Source organism: Phaseolus vulgaris, chromosome 7 (assembly GCF_000499845.2).
Source record: "Phaseolus vulgaris cultivar G19833 chromosome 7, P. vulgaris v2.0, whole genome shotgun sequence".
Lineage (NCBI taxonomy): Eukaryota > Viridiplantae > Streptophyta > Magnoliopsida > Fabales > Fabaceae > Phaseolus > Phaseolus vulgaris.
Window position 1 is genome coordinate 304702 of NC_023753.2, and position 20476 is coordinate 325177.

General features: G+C 41.2%; 1 protein-coding gene across 3 annotated transcripts; it reads right to left on the reverse strand.

Moving 5' to 3' along the window:
• Nucleotides 1–1642: 1642 nt before the first annotated feature.
• Nucleotides 1643–20212, reverse strand: LOC137828319 (2-isopropylmalate synthase 2, chloroplastic-like). 3 transcript variants are annotated; one of them, XM_068634840.1, is made up of 12 exons: nt 19082–20212; nt 18551–18764; nt 18382–18462; nt 18185–18274; nt 18006–18092; nt 17630–17730; nt 3249–3282; nt 3103–3177; nt 2766–2849; nt 2558–2692; nt 2169–2320; nt 1643–2086 (listed from the first exon to the last, which is right to left on the reverse strand). In XM_068634840.1, exons 1-12 carry the CDS (start codon nt 19756–19758, stop codon nt 1954–1956), a joined length of 1863 nt encoding a protein of 620 aa, XP_068490941.1. In that variant the 5' UTR covers nt 19759–20212; the 3' UTR covers nt 1643–1953. The 3 variants fall into 3 exon arrangements, 2 of the variants coding, with proteins under 2 accessions (XP_068490941.1, XP_068490940.1); XM_068634839.1 differs by having other exon boundaries at nt 2558–2698; nt 19082–20069; XR_011083856.1 differs by lacking the exons at nt 1643–2086; nt 2169–2320 and having other exon boundaries at nt 2766–2851; nt 3104–3177; nt 19082–20069.
• Nucleotides 20213–20476: the final 264 nt, after the last annotated feature.

Consider the following 20476-nt stretch of genomic DNA (forward strand, 5'->3'; position numbering starts at 1 on the left):
TTACATTTTTAATGTTATCGTAATACAATAATTATAATTAATGACATTATAAACATTTGATAAGTAGTTTAGTGATTCAAGTTGTTTGATTCTATGTTCAGTGTGGGGGAGATAAAACTTATTTTAAACATTTATATACTTAAAAAAATAATGAATATTTGTAAAATCTTGTCGAAAACTTATTTCAACATATGCAAATAGTTCATGACTCTTGTAAGCATTTTTTCAGATAATTTCAATAAATTGAAACATGTACTAATCCATGAGAAAAAGTTTATGTATCTATTGCCATATAACTTTTCTGAATTTGCTTTGTGGGGATTGGTGTGGAAGGTGACTGTAGTAGATGGAGCGTGTTGGTAAGAAAATAACCAAAGCTAGGCAATTTCTCCTTTCACCATATCATTACCCAATAAAATTTTAAACTCAACATTACCTTTCACTTCATGTTTGTTTATAGATATCTGGAAGTGGTTATTATATATTCTAGATTTAAATATTCAGAAGATATTTTTGTATTTCATTTAAGTTTTGGAATGACCATATCCAGAAATGAGTTATAAGTTTCGCATTTCTATGTCTAGAATAGTGTGCTGTAAATGGTATTGATGATCAGGATCCACAACTCATTTATGTTTATTTATGGATCTTAACATCTGAAAGGTAAGTTTCTGGATGACCAAATCTCGGAGTGACATATTAATTCAGGTAAGTTTCTGGATGACCAAATCTTGGAATGACATATTAATTCTGGATTTTCATATTCATAACTTTGTAATTTGATGGATGACCAAATCTCAGAGTGACATATTAATTCTGGATTTTCATATTCATAACTTCGTAATTTGACATAAATATAGAGAAGGTAAACTCTTATGTCAGTTGGGGTGTAGGTCTGAATTATTGTGTTGGTTTATGAAGTATATGAGATAAATGTATGTCTGACTAAATTTGGGTGTAGATTGCATCGTTGAAATAGTCGAATTAATCTACTGTTGAAAAAGTTGTTTCAGGACTGGTAGGAATCGCACCAACATCTGCTATAGTAACAGAGACTTTTGAGTTACGAAGAAATTATGAGGAAATTTGGTAGTTGAGAATGTTTAAATCACCACTCAAAGATGGACTCAGCCCTTGCGTCTCATCAAGAACAGGGAAGAACATTCAGCAAAAGTTTAAAGATTGCTTCAACCAATTAAAATATTAGGCAAACCAATTAACCTGCTGAAAAGAATTCAAAGACTACCACCTTCACTATTCTAAAACCATGCGAAAGGTTTGACCCTTCTAAAATACTATCTTTACTCTTTCAAAATAATGAGTCATTTTACGAAATAAGATGCAATTATAACAAAAATTGTAATAAAATACATACACCTGTATCTGTATCTGCTCAATGATATTTTTTGGGCACACAATCTTAAAAATCAATTCAAAACCAGAATCGCATGCTTAGCAGTTTCAAAGCTCTTTTATTTGGAGCAATATTCAATAGTGATAATCCCAAATTTATTTTATATTCTTGTTGCACTATCAAATCTTAATTTTATAATGAGCATCTCATTCGACAGTTTTGGATTTTGACAAATATTACTGTCCAACAAAAAAAGGTGTCGTTGCAACTTATTACAGCCACAAGACGAAACCATAAGATGTCTTCATTCAGGAACAGGGACACTCCAAATCTCAAAACACATAATTTCAGATAAATAGCACCCTAAAACATGAAATATGAAGAAGATAAGAATCCCGGGAGCGTGAATATTTAAAACGGCCTAAACTTACATTCTTTGCTAAGGCTACTTGGGTGAAACAATAATCTACTTACTGCAAACATATTCAGGTTAAATTACAGCCACGGCACCTTCATATGGAGACTTACAAGTTGCCACCACTTTGTCTTCCTCTTTGTGGTTGAACACAAACAGCTGTTATCAATGCAGCAACACATTCTTAGATCTTCAATGAAGAAATTGGGATTTTTTCAGCAGATGAATCTGTTTCTTTGAAACCCAACATCTTGTTTAGTGCAGCAATGTAGGCCTTGACACTCGAAACAACAACATCCATTCCCGCTCCAGTCCCACTATAAAAAGAGAAATGTCATGTCCATGGATCATTAGAAAGGCCTAATACACCGAAGAACTCCACTAAAGAATTCATCATACCTAAATGTTCGAAGAACAGTCTCCCCAGTTAAAGCACGAGTAGTAGTGGTAGTTGTTTCACTATCAGCACGAATTAGAACCCGGGTAGTGGCAATTGCATCAATGCCTTCAGTGACTGCATTCATCGAGTACTCAAGAAGTGTTACCGGCTCCTGCATAAAAATTAAGAGCACCGGATTCCTCCATTATACCAATAAATAGTGAAAACAATTATAGTATAACTCAATTACAAGAGCAAGGGAAATCAAGAAACATCTAAGATTTACAATACTTGGTGACTAGAATCACAGGTTTGGTGGCAATAACAAACAAAAAATATTATTTATATAATGCAACGCGTCCAAGCTCAGTAACCTAACAAGCAACAACGAATATATACAATTCCAAACCTTCACAATCAGATCGATAGCCTTGTAAGCCGAATCCACTGGTCCTGTACCAACAGAACATGCAACATGCGTTCTACCATCACTGCTCAAAAGTTTGACAGTTGATGTTGAAAGACCAAGAGTTCCACAAGTCACCTGCATCTGATAGATATTAGCTTATGCTTGTTCTATTATTTCCATGCCATTATATTAAATTATATCAATTTACCTGTATATCACCCAGTTTCCAGACAGGCTCTGCTTGAAAAACTTCATCTGATACCAATGCTCTGAGGTCAGCATCAGTAACCCTCTGACACAAAATAAAAGTAAGTTAATCACCATCCATCCATCAGATACAGAATTCCCAAAAACTTTGATTCCATACAGAAAAGAGACACCAATTTTATTCACAGACCAAATTAATTTCTTGACATCAAACATTACATACCAAAAGACAACTACGCCCAACTTATTCACTCGGCCAACAATAGCCTGATCTAATGACTTGCATAGTACCATCAGTAACACTAGAAAGGGAAAGAAAATCATTGGTTCTAATTTACCTTTTTTTGCTCAGCCACTGCTTTAAAACGCCAAAATAAACTTTGAACTTGGTCATCTTTAAGTTCATAACCAAGCTGAAAAAACAGAGAATAACTCAAAACCCAGGGGAAAAAAAATCAACATTTCAACCCAAATATTTGTATACCTCTTCAAGTCGCTTTCTCAAAGCATGGCGTCCACTGTAAAAAAAAGGATAGAAGTGTTCGTTATGAAGAGAAGATAAAAGAGCAGACAAATTGATTGCATAAGGTATCAAGAGAGGAGCCATTAACAATGCAACAAACAAGAAATAAAGAGGCATGTTTTTTGAAATACCTCAGAGAAGATACAGTATGCAAAATATTAACTATTAGGCTACATAAAAGTTCCATTATTAGATGCTAAATACCCTAAATGTCAGCTAGCCAATGCATGAAACACCAAATAATGCAAGTACTCTTGAAATGTTTTAAGATTAAAGTTACCCTAGCCTACAGTGACATCTAATACTATGAGCGTCTTATAGTAAATATCAGAATTCATGCATTTGAGTATATAATTCAGTCCTCTACTGCTGTCAAGTGCCAGACATATCGAACAAGTATGATGCTTCTGATTATAATAAATAAACGGTCTAGAATCATCATTGCTTCCAGAGTTTCATCATGCCAAAGTCAGACAACTTCTCATGCATCAACTCAAATATAACCAGTATGCTTGCACCATTAGCACTTGGATTGGATAGGTCCAGAAAGCTAGAGCCATAATGTTTTCTCATGTTAAGATAAGAAAACTCAAAATTTAATATTATCAGCAAGGCAACTACCTGACCAACGTTTTAAGCCATGTTGTATCTGACAAGGAACATGTTCCAAATGTATGAATATAATTATGATGATAGTACATAACGAGACACTCTACAATGTGTCAATTGGCTTTCTATGTTTCTACCTCATGTGTATGTGGGCTGTTCACTCTAAACAACTGTTTTTTTAAGATGGTGTGTGTGGGAAACATTCTCAAACCCCAATAAGTAGTAAAATACTAAAGGGTTTTATGAAGTTGAAGAACATGGTGGAATATTTTAAACTTAGGTCAACATCAAAGATGACCAGCATTCCTTTGAACATGGAATTCTTACAGTTCCAGGCATAAATACTTCAGTTCACATTTTGTTTGGCAGTAAACATTCACATTAAGCCAACTCAAAAGAGTAGTGAGAAACAAAAGATGCAAACATAGCAAAACCATGCTTAAGAATCTCTCTATAGCAGCTAATAGAAGGATAAACTAAACTATCACTGCAACTTGTTTTGTCATGTCATGCTGACAGTAAATATTGTAATTGAACATATAAAAATAATACTTAGTGTACCGGTCGGCACCGGACGACCGCAGTATACTCATGGTAAAATCATCACAAAACCCTGCGTCTTATACGACTCTTCGTCCTTCCATGACCTCTAGCCGGACGACCGAATGGTTTATGTCGATTAAATCTAATTTAATCCAGAACGTGGTTACACGTGTAGAAAAGAGCAGTTATGACAACCATTGACGAAGTAAAAACACGTTCTCTAGACCACTCCCCTGGTTTTCAGGAAACCACCAGGCACGACCCAAAGACCACTAAGCATGTCTCTAACCATCAACTGATTGGCCCACATGGCCAAGGCCCAGGTCAACCTACTAAAGGGACTTCTGAAAAGGGGGAAAGGGTACGTTTTCCATACTATCAGAGAATTCTCACTTGAGCACCATCGCTGACTTGAGCGTCGGAGTGCAATCGCAGGTACCCCCGCCGGCCGACCGAAGCACGCGAAGAGAAAGAAGACTTGAAGAATAGGACAACCAAGAGTGAAGAAGACACCTTGTATCGACGTGGATCAACATTACTCAGTCCCCAATATCCATACAGGTACAATTGGCGCCCACCGTGGGGCCCGAGTAATCATTATTCCCAGACCCAAGGATCCCAACGCTTGAAGATGGACTCAACGGCAAACAACAACAATGATATCTCCGAAGAGCATAGGACCATACTCCAAACCCTCCAGATTCAGATGCAGGAGTTACTCCAAAAAGGAGTCATCGATCAACTTCGCCAGGATGAAGAAAGGAAAAGACGAGAAGAAGAGCGTCAACAACACGCAGAGGAGATAGCACAATTGAAAGAACAGAACAAGAGATTGTTGGATAGACTTGAGCAATCTGAACGCGAAGGGCATTCACGTGCACCTTCTCCATCACCGTTCCAATCAGGAACAAGAACAATAGCCCAGGCTATACCTCACACGTCACTCGTTCAACACACCCGTCAGAGTGCAAAGCCAGTAACCCCAAACGAGGTAGCAAACCCGAAAGGCCATCCGTTCACTGATGACATCATAGCCACTCCTCTCCCTGACAAGTGGAGGGGCCTAACGATAAACCTTTATGACGGTTCCACAGACCCAGACGAACATCTGAATATATTTAGAACTCAAATGACCCTTTACACAACCGACCGAACGGTATGGTGTAAAGTCTTCCCCACCTCTCTCAGGGAAGGCCCCCTTGGATGGTTTTCGGACCTTCCACCCAATTCCATTGCAAGCTTCGACGCTTTGGAATTGAAGTTCACCACGCAATACGCCACAAGTAGACCTCATCGGACATCCTCCATGTCTCTTCTAAATGTCAAACAAGAAAGGGGAGAATCATTGAGAACATTCATGAACAGATTTAGCAAAGTGTGTATGAACATTCGTAATCTTAATCCAGAAATAGCCATGCATCATTTGGTCTCGGCCATACTACCAGGAAGGTTCACTGAAAGCCTTATCAAACGACCTCCGTGCAATATGGATGAATTAAGAACAAGAGCAACAAAGTTCATGCAGATAGAAGAACATATTGACTACCATCGAAAAACTTATGCTGAGAACACGGACAATAGCAAAGGAATTCGTCCCCCCACAATACCGACTGACCGAGAACGACATCGCCCCAATAGGGGACCCCGTTTCCACAACTACACTCCCTTGATTGTACCAAGGGGTAAGGTTCTCGACGAAGCACTGCAGATTGAATTGATTCCGACATTGAGGCCATCACAAACCCCTCCCAATGCCGACACCAGTAAACGTTGCCAATACCATCGTAACTATGGCCACACGACCGAAGGATGCCAAGCACTGAAAGATAAAATTGAAGAGCTCGTCCAGGCCGGTCATCTGCGCAAGTTCGTGAAAACCACCATCACTGCACCCAGGTCACCCCAGCGTGATCATGATCCCCGCGAACGTTCGGGACGAAGAGACGACCGGACCCGTGACAACCACTATCGTTCAAGCAGAAGAAAAAGAAGCGAAAGTCCGATCAGACGAACGAGGCCTAAAAGCGAAAGCCCTGAACGTAGAAGTCGAACTAAACAAAAAGTTCGCACAGTCATTGTTAGATATTATTAGATATAATTAGATATTATTTGATATTATGAGATATTATAGATATTGTTAGATATCTCATATTTATGTAATGGGCTTAGCCCATATGTTTCTTTTTCCTATATAAACATAACCCTATGTGTTCAATATACACAAGGGATTTACCCTATTCTTTCTTTTCCTTTAATATGGTATCAGAGCATAAGGTTAGAGTTTAGGGTTTAGGGTTCAATTTTTATTGGTGAATCCACTATTCACTGGAATTTTCCAGCCACCACCCCCACTGTCTCGCCGGACCTTCGCCGGACCTTCGCCGGACCTCCGCCGGGCCTTCGCCGGACCTCCGCCGGACCTCCGCCGGACCTCCGCCGGACCTTCGCCGGACCTCCGCCGGACCTTCGCCGGACCTTCGCCGGAATCTCGCCGGAATCGCTGTCGGAGCCTTCATCTTTGTTGCTCCCGCCAATTAACCGGTGACTGGATTTGTCCTTATCTTTTATGGCTTCTTCCGCTTCCGCTGCCACTATGGCTTCTTCTTTAGTCATTATGCCGGATTCATCTATTTATACTAATTACGTCAATGTTCATCTTTCCATTGACAAATTGGATGGAACCAATTATGACACTTGGGCATCAGATATTAAATTATGGCTTAAGAGTCAAGGTTATGTTGATCATCTTACTCATCCTACTCTTGCTGAAAATGAGGTTGTTCGTTGGTCGAAAATTGATGCTCAATTATGCATTGTTATCAAATCGACCATTCACTCATCTTTAAAACAAATTTTTCGTACCTATGAAACATGTTCAGAAGTTTGGGAACAAGCAAAATTATTATACACCAATGATACTCAACGTCTTTATGGTGTGTGTCAAAATCTTCTCACAATTGTTGCTCCCAAACGTCTTGATGGTACAATGGCAGAATATCTAGGTAAAATTCATGCTCTTCTTCATGATTTTAATGAGTTATTACCTCCTGCTTCTACTCCTTCTCAAGAACTAGAACAAAGATCCAAGTTCTTCATGTTATTGGGTTTACATGGTCTTCCTGATGATTATTCTCACGTTCGTGATCAAATTTTGGGATCTCCTATTGTGCCCAATTTTACTTCCACTTGTTCTACCCTTTTGCGCGTGCCAGGTAAACACACCGCTGATATAACGTCTCATGTTGATGACTCTTCTGCTTTAGTCATTATGCCGGATTCATCTATTTATACTAATTACGTCAATGTTCATCTTTCCATTGACAAATTGGATGGAACCAATTATGACACTTGGGCATCAGATATTAAATTATGGCTTAAGAGTCAAGGTTATGTTGATCATCTTACTCATCCTACTCTTGCTGAAAATGAGGTTGTTCGTTGGTCGAAAATTGATGCTCAATTATGCATTGTTATCAAATCGACCATTCACTCATCTTTAAAACAAATTTTTCGTACCTATGAAACATGTTCAGAAGTTTGGGAACAAGCAAAATTATTATACACCAATGATACTCAACGTCTTTATGGTGTGTGTCAAAATCTTCTCACAATTGTTGCTCCCAAACGTCTTGATGGTACAATGGCAGAATATCTAGGTAAAATTCATGCTCTTCTTCATGATTTTAATGAGTTATTACCTCCTGCTTCTACTCCTTCTCAAGAACTAGAACAAAGATCCAAGTTCTTCATGTTATTGGGTTTACATGGTCTTCCTGATGATTATTCTCACGTTCGTGATCAAATTTTGGGATCTCCTATTGTGCCCAATTTTACTTCCACTTGTTCTACCCTTTTGCGCGTGCCAGGTAAACACACCGCTGATATAACGTCTCATGTTGATGACTCTTCTGCTTTAGTATCTCAGCATAATGATCGTACTCGCCCTCACAAGCCGGGCAAAGGGCGTCACAAGTGTGACCATTGTGGCAAACTTGGCCACAAAATTGACAGATGTTATGCCTTACATGGTCGTCCTCCTAGATCTGTTGCGGTTGCTCAAATTGCCCCTGTGCAACCTTCTACCATGGACCATACTTCAATTGATACCCCAAGCCAGCCTGCTATTTTCAATGAATTTCTTAAATGGTATGAGGATCGTCAGAACCCTAGTTCCACGGCTTCTGTTGCACATTCAGGTACATCTTTTGTTGGCCTCACTCACTCCACTTCCCATGGCCCTTGGGTTCTAGATTCAGGTGCCACTGATCACATTACTGGTAATAAATCTTTTTTCTCTTCCTTATCTACTACGGGTTATTTACCTTCAGTTACCATGGCCAATGGATATAGGGTACCATCACATGGTGTTGGTACTATTAATCTTTTTTCATCTTTATCTATTGATAATGTTCTTTATGTCCCTGGGTCTCCATTTAACTTATTATCCATTAGTCGTCTCACTCGTTCCCTTGACTGTGTTATTTCTTTTACCAAAGATTCTGTTACTTTACAGGACCGGAGTTCGGGACGGATGATTGGCACCGGATGTGAGTCTCATGGACTTTATCAACTACAGATCTCTGCACATGTTGGCGCAATTATGGATTCTCCATCTCTCATTCATGCTCGGTTGGGTCATCCTAGTCTTGCCAAGATGCAACAGCTTGTTCCAAGTTTGTCTAATGTGTCTACTTTATCGTGTGAGTCGTGTCAGTTAGGGAAACACATTCGTAGTTCTTTTCCTCGTAGTGTCTCACAACGTGCTTCATCTCCTTTTGCCTTAGTTCACTCTGACATTTGGGGACCAAGTCGTATTAAGTCTAATTTAGGATTTCAGTATTTTGTTACTTTTATTGATGATTATTCAAGATGTACTTGGGTATTTTTAATGAAAAACCGTTCTGAGTTGTTTTCTATATTTCAAATATTTTACAATGAAATTAAAAATCAATTTGGAATTTCCATCCGAATTTTGCGCAGTGATAATGGACGTGAGTATCTTTCTCATTCTTTTAAAAATTTTATGGCTTCTCATGGTATTCTTCATCAAACTTCATGTGCTTATACACCTCAACAAAATGGGGTAGCTGAGCGCAAGAATAGACATCTTGTTGAAACAACTCGTACTATTTTAATCCATGGTGATGTTCCTCAGCGTTTTTGGGGTGATGCTGTTCTTAGTGCATGTTATCTCATTAATCGCATGCCATCTTCAGTTTTAGATAACAAAATTCCTCATTCTATTTTATTTCCACATGACCCTCTCCACTCTTTACCTCCCAAAGTTTTTGGGTCCACATGTTTTGTTCATAATTTTAGTCCTGGTCTTGATAAATTATCTCCTAAGTCACACAAATGTGTCTTTTTAGGGTTCACTAGATCACAAAAAGGATATAAATGTTTCTCACCATCTTTAAACCGTTATTTTATTTCAGCAGATGTCACCTTCAGTGAATCTTCCCTTTACTTTAAGTCTTGTCCTTCTCCTTCCATTTCTTCATCTAATCAAGTTAATATTCCTCTTGTTGTGCCTAGTGCATCTAACAATTCACCACCGCCGCCAACTCTTCAGGTGTATAGTCGTCGTCAACCGTCTCATCGTCCATCAGCAGACTCTATTTTGGTGCCAACACCTCATCCCCCTCCGGCTCCTATAGTTGAACCTCCGACTGTTGAACCTGATCTTCCTATTGCTATCCGTAAAGGTATACGTTCTACTCGTAATCCCTCTCCACATTATACTGCTTTGAGTTACCATAGACTATCTCAACCCTTTTATACCTGCCTTTCGTCTATTTCTTCTGTATCAATTCCAAAATCTGTAGGTGATGCCTTAGCCCATCCTGGTTGGCGTCAGGCCATGCTTGATGAAATGAATGCGCTTCAGAATAATGGAACTTGGGAACTTGTTCCTTTACCATCTAGGAAATCTGTTGTTGGTTGCAGGTGGATTTTTGCTATCAAAGTTGGTCCTGATGGTACTATTGATCGTCTCAAAGCTCGTCTTGTGGCTAAGGGTTATACCCAAATTTTTGGTTTAGACTATGGTGATACTTTTTCTCCAGTAGCAAAGATGGCCTCTGTTCGCTTATTCATAGCTATGGCTGCTCTTCAACAATGGCCTCTTTATCAACTGGATGTTAAAAATGCTTTTCTTAATGGGGATTTGCAGGAAGAAATTTATATGGAGCAACCTCCCGGTTTTGTTGCTCAGGGGGAGTCTTCTGGATTGGTATGTCGTCTTCGCAAATCCTTATATGGCCTCAAGCAGTCTCCTAGGGCTTGGTTTGGAAAATTTAGCAATGTTGTTCAACAATTTGGTATGACTCGCAGTGAAGGCGATCATTCAGTTTTTTATCGTCACTCGAGTGCTGGGTGTATCTATCTTGTAGTATATGTTGATGACATTGTTCTTACAGGCAGTGATCACCATGGCATCTCACAAGTAAAACAACACCTTTGTCAACACTTTCAGACCAAAGATCTTGGCAAACTCAGATATTTCTTGGGGATTGAGGTAGCACAATCCAATACTGGTATTGTTATCTCTCAAAGAAAATACGCATTAGATATTTTGGAGGAAATTGGGTTGATGAATTCGAAATCTGTTGATACTCCCATGGATCCCAACGTCAAGCTTCTACCCAATCAGGGGGAACCTCTTTCAGATCCTGAGAAGTACAGGAGATTAGTTGGAAGATTGAACTATCTCACTGTTACTCGTCCTGATATTTCCTTTGCAGTCAGTGTGGTGAGTCAATTTCTTAATTCTCCATGTGAAGATCATTGGAATGCAGTCATTCGTATAGTGAAGTACATTAAAGGCTCTCCTGGAAAAGGTTTGTTATATGGTCATAATAACCATACTAAAGTCGTTTGTTATTCAGATGCTGATTGGGCAGGATCTCCATCTGATAGAAGGTCAACTTCTGGTTATTGTGTCTCCATTGGTGATAACTTGATCTCTTGGAAGAGCAAGAAACAAAGTGTTGTGGCAAGATCTAGTGCAGAAGCAGAATATAGAGCTATGGCCTCGGCTACTTGTGAGCTTATTTGGCTTAAACAGTTACTTAAAGAATTGCAATTTGGAGAGGTTACTCAAATGACACTGATATGTGATAATCAGGCTGCTCTTCATATTAGCTCAAATCCAGTTTTTCATGAAAGGACAAAACATATTGAGATTGATTGTCATTTCATTCGAGAAAAGATTATATCAGGAGATATCAAGACTGAGTTTGTTAATTCAAATAATCAATTAGCAGATATTTTTACTAAACCCTTACGAGGACCTAGGATTGATTACATTTGTAACAAGCTGGGTACATATGATCTATATGCACCAGCTTGAGGGGGAGTGTTAGATATTATTAGATATAATTAGATATTATTTGATATTATGAGATATTATAGATATTGTTAGATATCTCATATTTATGTAATGGGCTTAGCCCATATGTTTCTTTTTCCTATATAAACATAACCCTATGTGTTCAATATACACAAGGGATTTACCCTATTCTTTCTTTTCCTTTAATAGTCATCAATACAATCGCTGGACCGGTGTCGCTCGGTCAGCCCCCTCAAGAAATTAATTACATTGCAGGCGGCTTTGCGGGTGGAGGATGCTCTAATTCGGCAAGGAAAAAACATTTGAGAGCAATTCAATCCGTTCATTCGACTCCCACACAACGCCGACCGCATATACCACCAATCACTTTCACTGACGAAGACTTCACAGCAATCGATCCATCTCAAGATGACCCCATGGTAATAACTGTGGAGATAGATAAATTTGCAATTGCAAAAGTTTTGGTAGATCAGGGTAGCTCGGTCGACATCCTATATTGGGAAACGTTTAAGAAGATGAAGATTCCAGAAGCAGAGATACAACCCTACAACGAGCAGATAGTTGGTTTCTCAGGGGAAAGAGTGGATACGAAAGGATTTATCGATCTATACACCACGTTCGGGGATGATTACCTCAGCAAGACCATCAACATACGATATCTACTCGTTAATGCCAATACATCGTACAATATTTTGCTCGGTCGACCATCTATCAACAGATTGAAAGCCATTGTCTCAACTCCTCATTTAGCTATGAAGTTCCCCTCGGTCAATGGAGACATAGCAACCGTACATATAGACCAGAAGACAGCACGAGAGTGTTATGTAGCTAGCCTGAAGGTGGAGCCGACCCGAAGGCTTTATACCACGTCAGCCGAACGGACCACAGAGCGAAGAGGTCGGTCAACAGAAAGACGCTCCAGAGGAAGAGAATCTAGAAGACACTTGGTCGCTTTAGTCGATCTAGATCCTCGACTGGATGATCCCCGAATGGAAGCAGGAGAAGATCTTCAACCCATATTCCTTCGGGACAAAGACCGGAAAACATACATGGGAACATCCCTCAAACCAGACGACCGAGAGACGATCGGTAAAACATTAACAAAGAACGCTGATCTTTTCGCCTGGACGGCTGCAGACATGCCAGGGGTAAAATCAGATGTGATTACCCATCGATTGTCTATTTATACGGAGGCCAGGCCGATCGCTCAAAAGAAAAGGAAACTAGGTGAAGAACGGCGGAAAGCCGCACGAGAAGAAACCGACAAGCTAATTCAAGCTGGTTTTATTCAAAAGGCCCACTATACGACATGGCTAGCCAATGTAGTGATGGTAAAAAAGACGAATGGAAAATGGAGAATGTGCGTAGACTACACAGACCTTAACAAAGCGTGCCCAAAGGACTCGTATCCTCTACCTACTATCGACCGGCTGGTCGACGGTGCAGCCGGTCATCAAATCCTAAGTTTCCTTGATGCTTATTCAGGTTACAATCAAATACAAATGTACCACCGTGATCGAGAAAAAACCGCGTTTAGAACAGATTCTGATAATTTCTTCTATGAAGTCATGCCGTTCGGCCTCAAGAATGCAGGAGCCACATACCAACGACTCATGGATCACGTATTCCACGACATGATCGGTCAGAATGTAGAAGTATACGTTGACGACATCGTCGTCAAATCAGACTCTTGCGAACAACATGTTTCTGACTTAAAAGAGGTTTTTCAAGCCTTGCGTCAATACCGCATGCGTTTAAACCCGGAGAAGTGCGCGTTCGGCGTAGAAGGGGGGAAGTTCTTAGGCTTCATGCTCACACATCGGGGTATAGAGGCCAATCCAGAAAAATGCAAGGCAATCACCGAAATGCGAAGTCCCAACGGACTCAAAGAGATCCAGAGACTAGTCGGCCGTCTCACTTCGTTGTCTCGATTCGTACCTAAGCTTGCCGAACGAACGAGACCCATCATAAAACTTCTGAAGAAGACAAGTAAATTTGAATGGACAGATGAATGTGAACAAAATTTCCAACAGTTAAAAGCATTTCTGGCATCTCCACCGGTCATCCAGAAACCGAACGCACGGGAACCCATTGTGGTCTACCTCGCCGTCTCCAATGAAGCGGTGAGTTCCGCTCTGGTACAAGAAATTGAAGCGGAAGAACGACCGGTATATTTTGTAAGTCGAGTCTTACATGACGCAGAAACCCGGTACCAAATGGTCGAAAAAGTTGCCTTCGCTTTGGTCATCACCGCACGACGGATGCGGATGTATTTCCAAAATCACAAGGTCATTGTTAGGACTAACTATCCCATTATGAAGATTCTCACCAAACCTGACCTCGCCGGACGAATGATAGGTTGGGCAGTCGAACTGTCAGAATTCCACATCGAATACCAACCCAGGGGAGCCATCAAGTCCCAAGCCCTCGCCGACTTCACAGCAGAACTCACTCCCTATCTGACCGAACGGACTCCCCGATGGACATTATACGTAGATGGGTCATCTAACAGTCGTTCGTCCGGAGCAGGAGTTGTACTTGAAGGACCAGGGGAGATTGTTGTCGAACAAGCCATGAAATTTGAATTTAAAACTTCCAATAATCAAGCCGAATACGAAGCTATAATCGCAGGTTTGCATCTGGCGATTGAATTGGAGATAACAAATATAACTTGTAAAAGCGACTCCCGTCTAGTCGTCGGACAGCTTACAGGGGAGTATGAGGTAAGAGAAACATTACTCCAACAGTATTTTCATTTCGTAAAAAATCTTCTAAACAGGTTCAAAGAAATCTCCTTCCAACACGTACGGAGGGAAAATAATACTAGGGCGGACGCTCTATCGAGATTGGCTACCCTAAAAAAGAAAGGCGCCCACCGGTCGGCCATACACGTGACCCTGGCTAAACCAAGTGTTGGTACCGAAGAATGCATGGCGACTGACACCCAACCTAACTGGATGACTCCCATAAAACAATATCTTACCGATGGTGTATGCGATCCACATTTGGAGAAAACGATGAAGTTACAAGCCGCCCGATACATACTGATTGGCGAAGATCTTTACAGGAGAGGGTATTCCCGTCCCCTCCTAAAATGCCTTGGTCCAGAACAAGTCACTTATGTAATGACCGAGTTACACGAAGGGATATGCGGAACCCATTCAGGAGCGCGGACTATGTCCGCCAAAATTCTGAGAGCAGGATACTACTGGCCGACCTTACAAGGAGACTGCACTGAATACGTTCAAAAGTGCGTGAAATGTCAAGAGTTCGGCACCCTATTGCACCAAAAACCAGAGCATTTGCACTACATCCTATCCCCTTGGCCGTTCGTGAAATGGGGAATGGATATTATCGGACCTTTCACACCCGGAAAAGGGCAATGCAAGTTCCTACTGGTGGGTATAGATTACTTTACCAAATGGATTGAGGCTGAACCACTAACAGCCATCACCGCCCGGAACGTACAAAGCTTTGTGTGGAAAAACATTGTCTGCAGGTTCGGCCTACCTCAGATCATTATCACAGACAACGGTCGACAGTTCACCGACCGTGGGCTAGCTGAATTCTATGAGAAACTTCACATCAAACATATAACGAGTTCGGTCGAACACCCTCAAACCAACGGTCAGGCGGAAGCCGCCAACAAAGTTATTCTCAATGAGTTAAAGAAGAGACTTGGCCCGTCCAAGGGAAATTGGACTGAAGAATTGTTAGAGGTTCTGTGGGCTTATCGTTGTACTCCCCAGTCAACAACTCAAGAAACACCTTATAGCCTGACGTACGGCACAGAAGCCATGATTCCGGTCGAAATCGGCGAGCCTTCACTACGCCGACAGACGTTAGACCTAGACTTAAACAAGGAAAGTCTACTAGTCGGCCTCGACCTCATCAATGAATTAAGGGACAAATGCAAGATAAGGGAAGAAGCATGCAAGATACGAGCAGCACGAAGGTACAACTCCAAAGTGAAGCCACGAAGCTATCAGAAAGGAGATCTAGTTTGGCGCATGCGCAGCGACGCCCGGAAGGACGGAGGAAAGTTTTCAAGCAATTGGGAAGGTCCGTTCCGCATCTCCGACACAGCAACAGGAGGAGCTTATTACTTAGAATATTTGTCAGGAAAATCTGCACCGAGAACGTGGAATGCCACGCATCTCAAATTCTATTACAGTTGATGAATAAACTTAGTGCACTCTTTCCTCGCTCGGTAGTTTTATCCCTAAGGAGGGTTTTCTACCGAGAAGGTTTTAACGAGGCACTTTAAATCACCAATCTTGGTCAGAAATTCAGTTAATTCACCGTTCATTCGGTCGGAATACATAACGAAAGTTATCCGAATTATAACTTAAACGTTATTCACCAATCTTGGTCAGAAATTCAGTTAATTCACCGTTCATTCGGTCGGAATACATAACGAAAGTTATCCGAATTATAACTTAAACGTTATTCACCAATCTTGGTCAGAAATTCAATTAATTCACCGTTCATTCGGTCGGAATACATAACGAAAGTTATCCGAATTATAACTTAAACGTTATTCACCAACCTTGGTCAGAAATCGAAATTATTTATGCCTCGTTCGGCATCAGAATTATTCAGAATTATTTATGCCCCGTCCGGCATCAGAATTATCTTATTACTTTAATGTAATCAGAATTATTTATGCCCCGTCCGGCATCAGAATTATCTTATTACTTTAATGTAATCAGAATTATTTATGCCTCGTCCGGCATCAGAATTATCTTATTACTTTAAGGTAATGCGAATTATTTATGCCTCGTCCGGCATCAGAATTATCTTATTACTTTAAGGTAATCCGAATTATTTATGCCTCGTCCGGCATCAAAATTTCTTGGTCGATGGGAGACAAAGATTCCCAAAGCCGATGGTCAAGAGAGGTGGGATTCTCCGTCCAATAGAATGGAAATTTTGTGCTTCCAGCGGCATTATAGAATAGATTTTGTGCACCGGACGACCCCAGGGTACTCATGGTAAAATTATCACAAAAACCCCTGCGTCTCATACGACTCTTCGTCCTTCCATGACCTCGAGCCTGGGGGGCAAGTGTACCGGTCGGCACTGGACGACCCCAGGGTACTCATGGTAAAATTATCACAAAAACCCCTGCGTCTCATACGACTCTTCGTCCTGCCATGACCTCGAGCCTGGGGGGCAAGTGTACCGGTCGGCACCGGACGACCGCAGTATACTCATGGTAAAATCATCACAAAACCCTGCGTCTTATACGACTCTTCGTCCTTCCATGACCTCTAGCCGGACGACCGAATGGTTTATGTCGATTAAATCTAATTTAATCCAGAACGTGGTTACACGTGTAGAAAAGAGCAGTTATGACAACCATTGACGAAGTAAAAACACGTTCTCTAGACCACTCCCCTGGTTTTCAGGAAACCACCAGGCACGACCCAAAGACCACTAAGCATGTCTCTAACCATCAACTGATTGGCCCACATGGCCAAGGCCCAGGTCAACCTACTAAAGGGACTTCTGAAAAGGGGGAAAGGGTACGTTTTCCATACTATCAGAGAATTCTCACTTGAGCACCATCGCTGACTTGAGCGTCGGAGTGCAATCGCAGGTACCCCCGCCGGCCGACCGAAGCATGCGAAGAGAAAGAAGACTTGAAGAATAGGACAACCAAGAGTGAAGAAGACACCTTGTATCGACGTGGATCAACATTACTCAGTCCCCAATATCCATACAGGTACACTTAGGAAATGATAAATTCTACAGAATTTGAAACGAAAATAGGGATTTCTAGGGTGTATAAGATCCATGTAGATATATGTGCTCCAGAGAAACGAAAATTGCATACCTGAGCTTCCCCAGTACAATACCGGCTTCATTGGTTCTTTCAAGCCCAATGTCCTCAGGGGCAATTATTTCATATGTACCTTTGTGCTTTAGCATTCCATCCTACAAAATTTTTGAAGAGAAATGGCTACATCAAAGGACAACTTTGATGAGGGCTTAAGGCTAAGTCACCATAGAAATAACAGGTATGTATGAGATTGCAAGTAAGGAACCAAATTTAAACATATTTACCACAAACAGAGAGAACACTAAAGTAATTTGGGCATACAAATTGGAAGAAAAGATGCAGCAGTAGCTAGTTCAAAAACTCATTTCGAGCATAAGCACACAAACTGTAAACTGTCATACAAGGAATATATGTATTTAACGTAGCCAACCTGATGTATGCCACTTTCATGGGCGAAGGCATTAGCTCCCACAAGAGCCTTGTGAGGCTGTAACTGCAAACCAGTGTACTCTTCGACCTATAGGAAAAGATCATGATAAATGGAACAATCAATAAAGGTCTTTAAAAGGGAGAAGAAATAACAGAGAGGTCATTTTTCAGATACTAAACCATCTTGCTCGTCAGAAAGATGTGCTTGGTATTAATTCCAGTGTAGAGATTGCCAGTGACATGTGCTCCGCATCTCAGCGCCATCACAACCTTCAAAAAAGAAATAAACAAGTTTTGAAGCAAACAAACATCGAATGATCATGCTCCAGTAACATATGTTACTTACATCAACTGGACAACAATAATTGGACCCTCACCTCTTCTAAGGAGGCATTTCCAGCCCTTTCGCCAATCCCATTAATCGTCACTTCCAGTTGCCTTGCACCAGCACGTGCACCCTGAAAGCAAGCATCCGAGAGCACACAATCTCAGAATCCAATTTCGTTGCATGCATGTTTAAAGACTTAACAAGTACTCTGAACATACCTCGATGGTATTTGCAGTAGAAAGTCCAAGATCATTCTGGCAGTGGGTGGAAATAACAACATTTTCAATTCCAGGAGTATTAGCTTTAATATCAGCAATCAACCTTCCAAATTCGCTCGGCAAGTTTATACCAACAGTGTCAGGTATGTTAAGCGTGGTCGCCCCAGCCTTAATAACTTCTCCAAGAATTTCATAAAGAAACTCCCTGTCCGACCTGATAAGCAGTACAAACACCAAAAAAAAACCAACACTCAGTGTAGAAAGTGACACTGTTGATCAATGAACAATTCACAGCATTAAACACAAGGTTTAAAATAATATTGTGGGAAACAGGAAACAGATGCTGCTAAAGTGGCCACCAAGAAATTATTTAAACTGCAGACAAGATTTTGGTGTGTCCTTGATGTTGCAGGAAATTGCATGCACCAAAAAGCTTGTCAATTTGACCTCATCGCGGACCTTATTTTAAAACATTGATTAATCAATAGTTAATAAAACAGTGACAGTGACAGTGATTATTTTAATGGTAACCTTCCAGCATCTTCAGGACTGAACTCAACGTCTTCACAGCCCAAACTGCGAGCGAACTTGACCATACTGCGGGCAGTGTCGATGACCTTCTCTTTGGACATTCTGAGCTTATACTCCATGTGAATGGCGCTGGTGGCAATGAACGTGTGAATCCTGGGCCTCTTGGCGTACTTAACGGCCTCCCAGGCTCTCCGAATGTCATTCTCGTTGCAGCGCGAGAGGCCGCAGATTACGGGAACGTAACCGTCGTCGTCCACGGCGTTTCCCACCTCACTCGCGATCGCCTTGACGGCCTCGAAGTCGTCCTTGGAGGCGGCGGGGAAGCCGGCCTCGATGATGTCCACGCCGAGTTTCGCGAGCTGGCGCGCCACGTCGAGCTTCTCCTTGGACGTCATGGAGGCTCCCGGAGACTGCTCGCCGTCGCGGAGCGTGGTGTCGAAAATGCGGACATACGAAGGGTCCGCAATGCGGTTGGGGACGTACGGAGGACGCCGCCGCAAAGAAGGCTCCGAAGCGCAGCACGAAACGGCGAATCGCGATTTGAATTGGAGAGAAGAGTGTCTCAACGAAGTCTGAGGGAAACGGAGGGCGAGCAACACGCTGCTGCTATTGCGGTTCGGATTGTGGTGGTGAGAGGTGGAGGGAATGAGAAGAGGATTACGAATCACGGTGGCCATGGAGAAACCCTAACAGAAAGAGACGGTTGAATATTCTGGAATGTTCTGGAATATCGAGTTGAGTGGTGGAAACACCGCGGTGGGAGCTCGGAGATTTAACGACTTGGTGGCGGCGCTTCTTCTTTTCTGCTGAGTCACCTCTTTCTGGTTTATTAGATAGAAGTGACGTGGAGCAAAGAAACTGAACCTTTTCTCACTATTGCTGCAGAGAAATTGTGCGCAAATCGAAAAATGAATAGAATCCGAGAAACGTAATTTATTAATTGTTTTTATTTTTGTTCTCATAATAATACTTTTTATTTTTGTGAATAGAAATCTAATTTAAAGGAGAATCCTTGTTGATGGTATTTAATTAATTTTTTAGAAATGAATAATATAATATAATTATTTAAAAATTTAATTCTAAATTATAAAGGCATGGTCCTTCTGGTGTGTCAGAGTTGATGAAGCGTAATTGGCATCGTTATATGGGGAAAAAAGCTTGTGTTATAACGGCTATAGTTTATCACAAAAAACAGAGAAAGAGGAGCAGTGTGTTAAATTGCATGGACCCATCACGGGGAGAATTTGTGAGGCCGCAGAAGCAACCAACCAGGATTTAAGGCTGCTTCTTACTGCACCTGATCAATTTGCATCCAATACATATACATATTAAGGAAAAGTCTCTTTTGCCCTCAATTATTTAGAGTACTGTTTCGAGTTCATTGAAGCACTCGTT

Bases quoted from the DNA above. Each gene is read 5' to 3' on its own strand.
- LOC137828319 (XM_068634839.1), bottom strand. From the start codon at position 19,758: ATGGCCACCGTGATTCGTAATCCTCTTCTCATTCCCTCCACCTCTCAC. The intron at 18,765-19,081 runs GTTACCATTAAA...ACTGCTTATCAG, and splicing joins AGTCCTGAAGATGCTGGAAG to GTCGGACAGGGAGTTTCTTT. The intron at 18,463-18,550 runs GTATGTTCAGAG...GCTTGCTTTCAG, and splicing joins CTACTGCAAATACCATCGAG to GGTGCACGTGCTGGTGCAAG.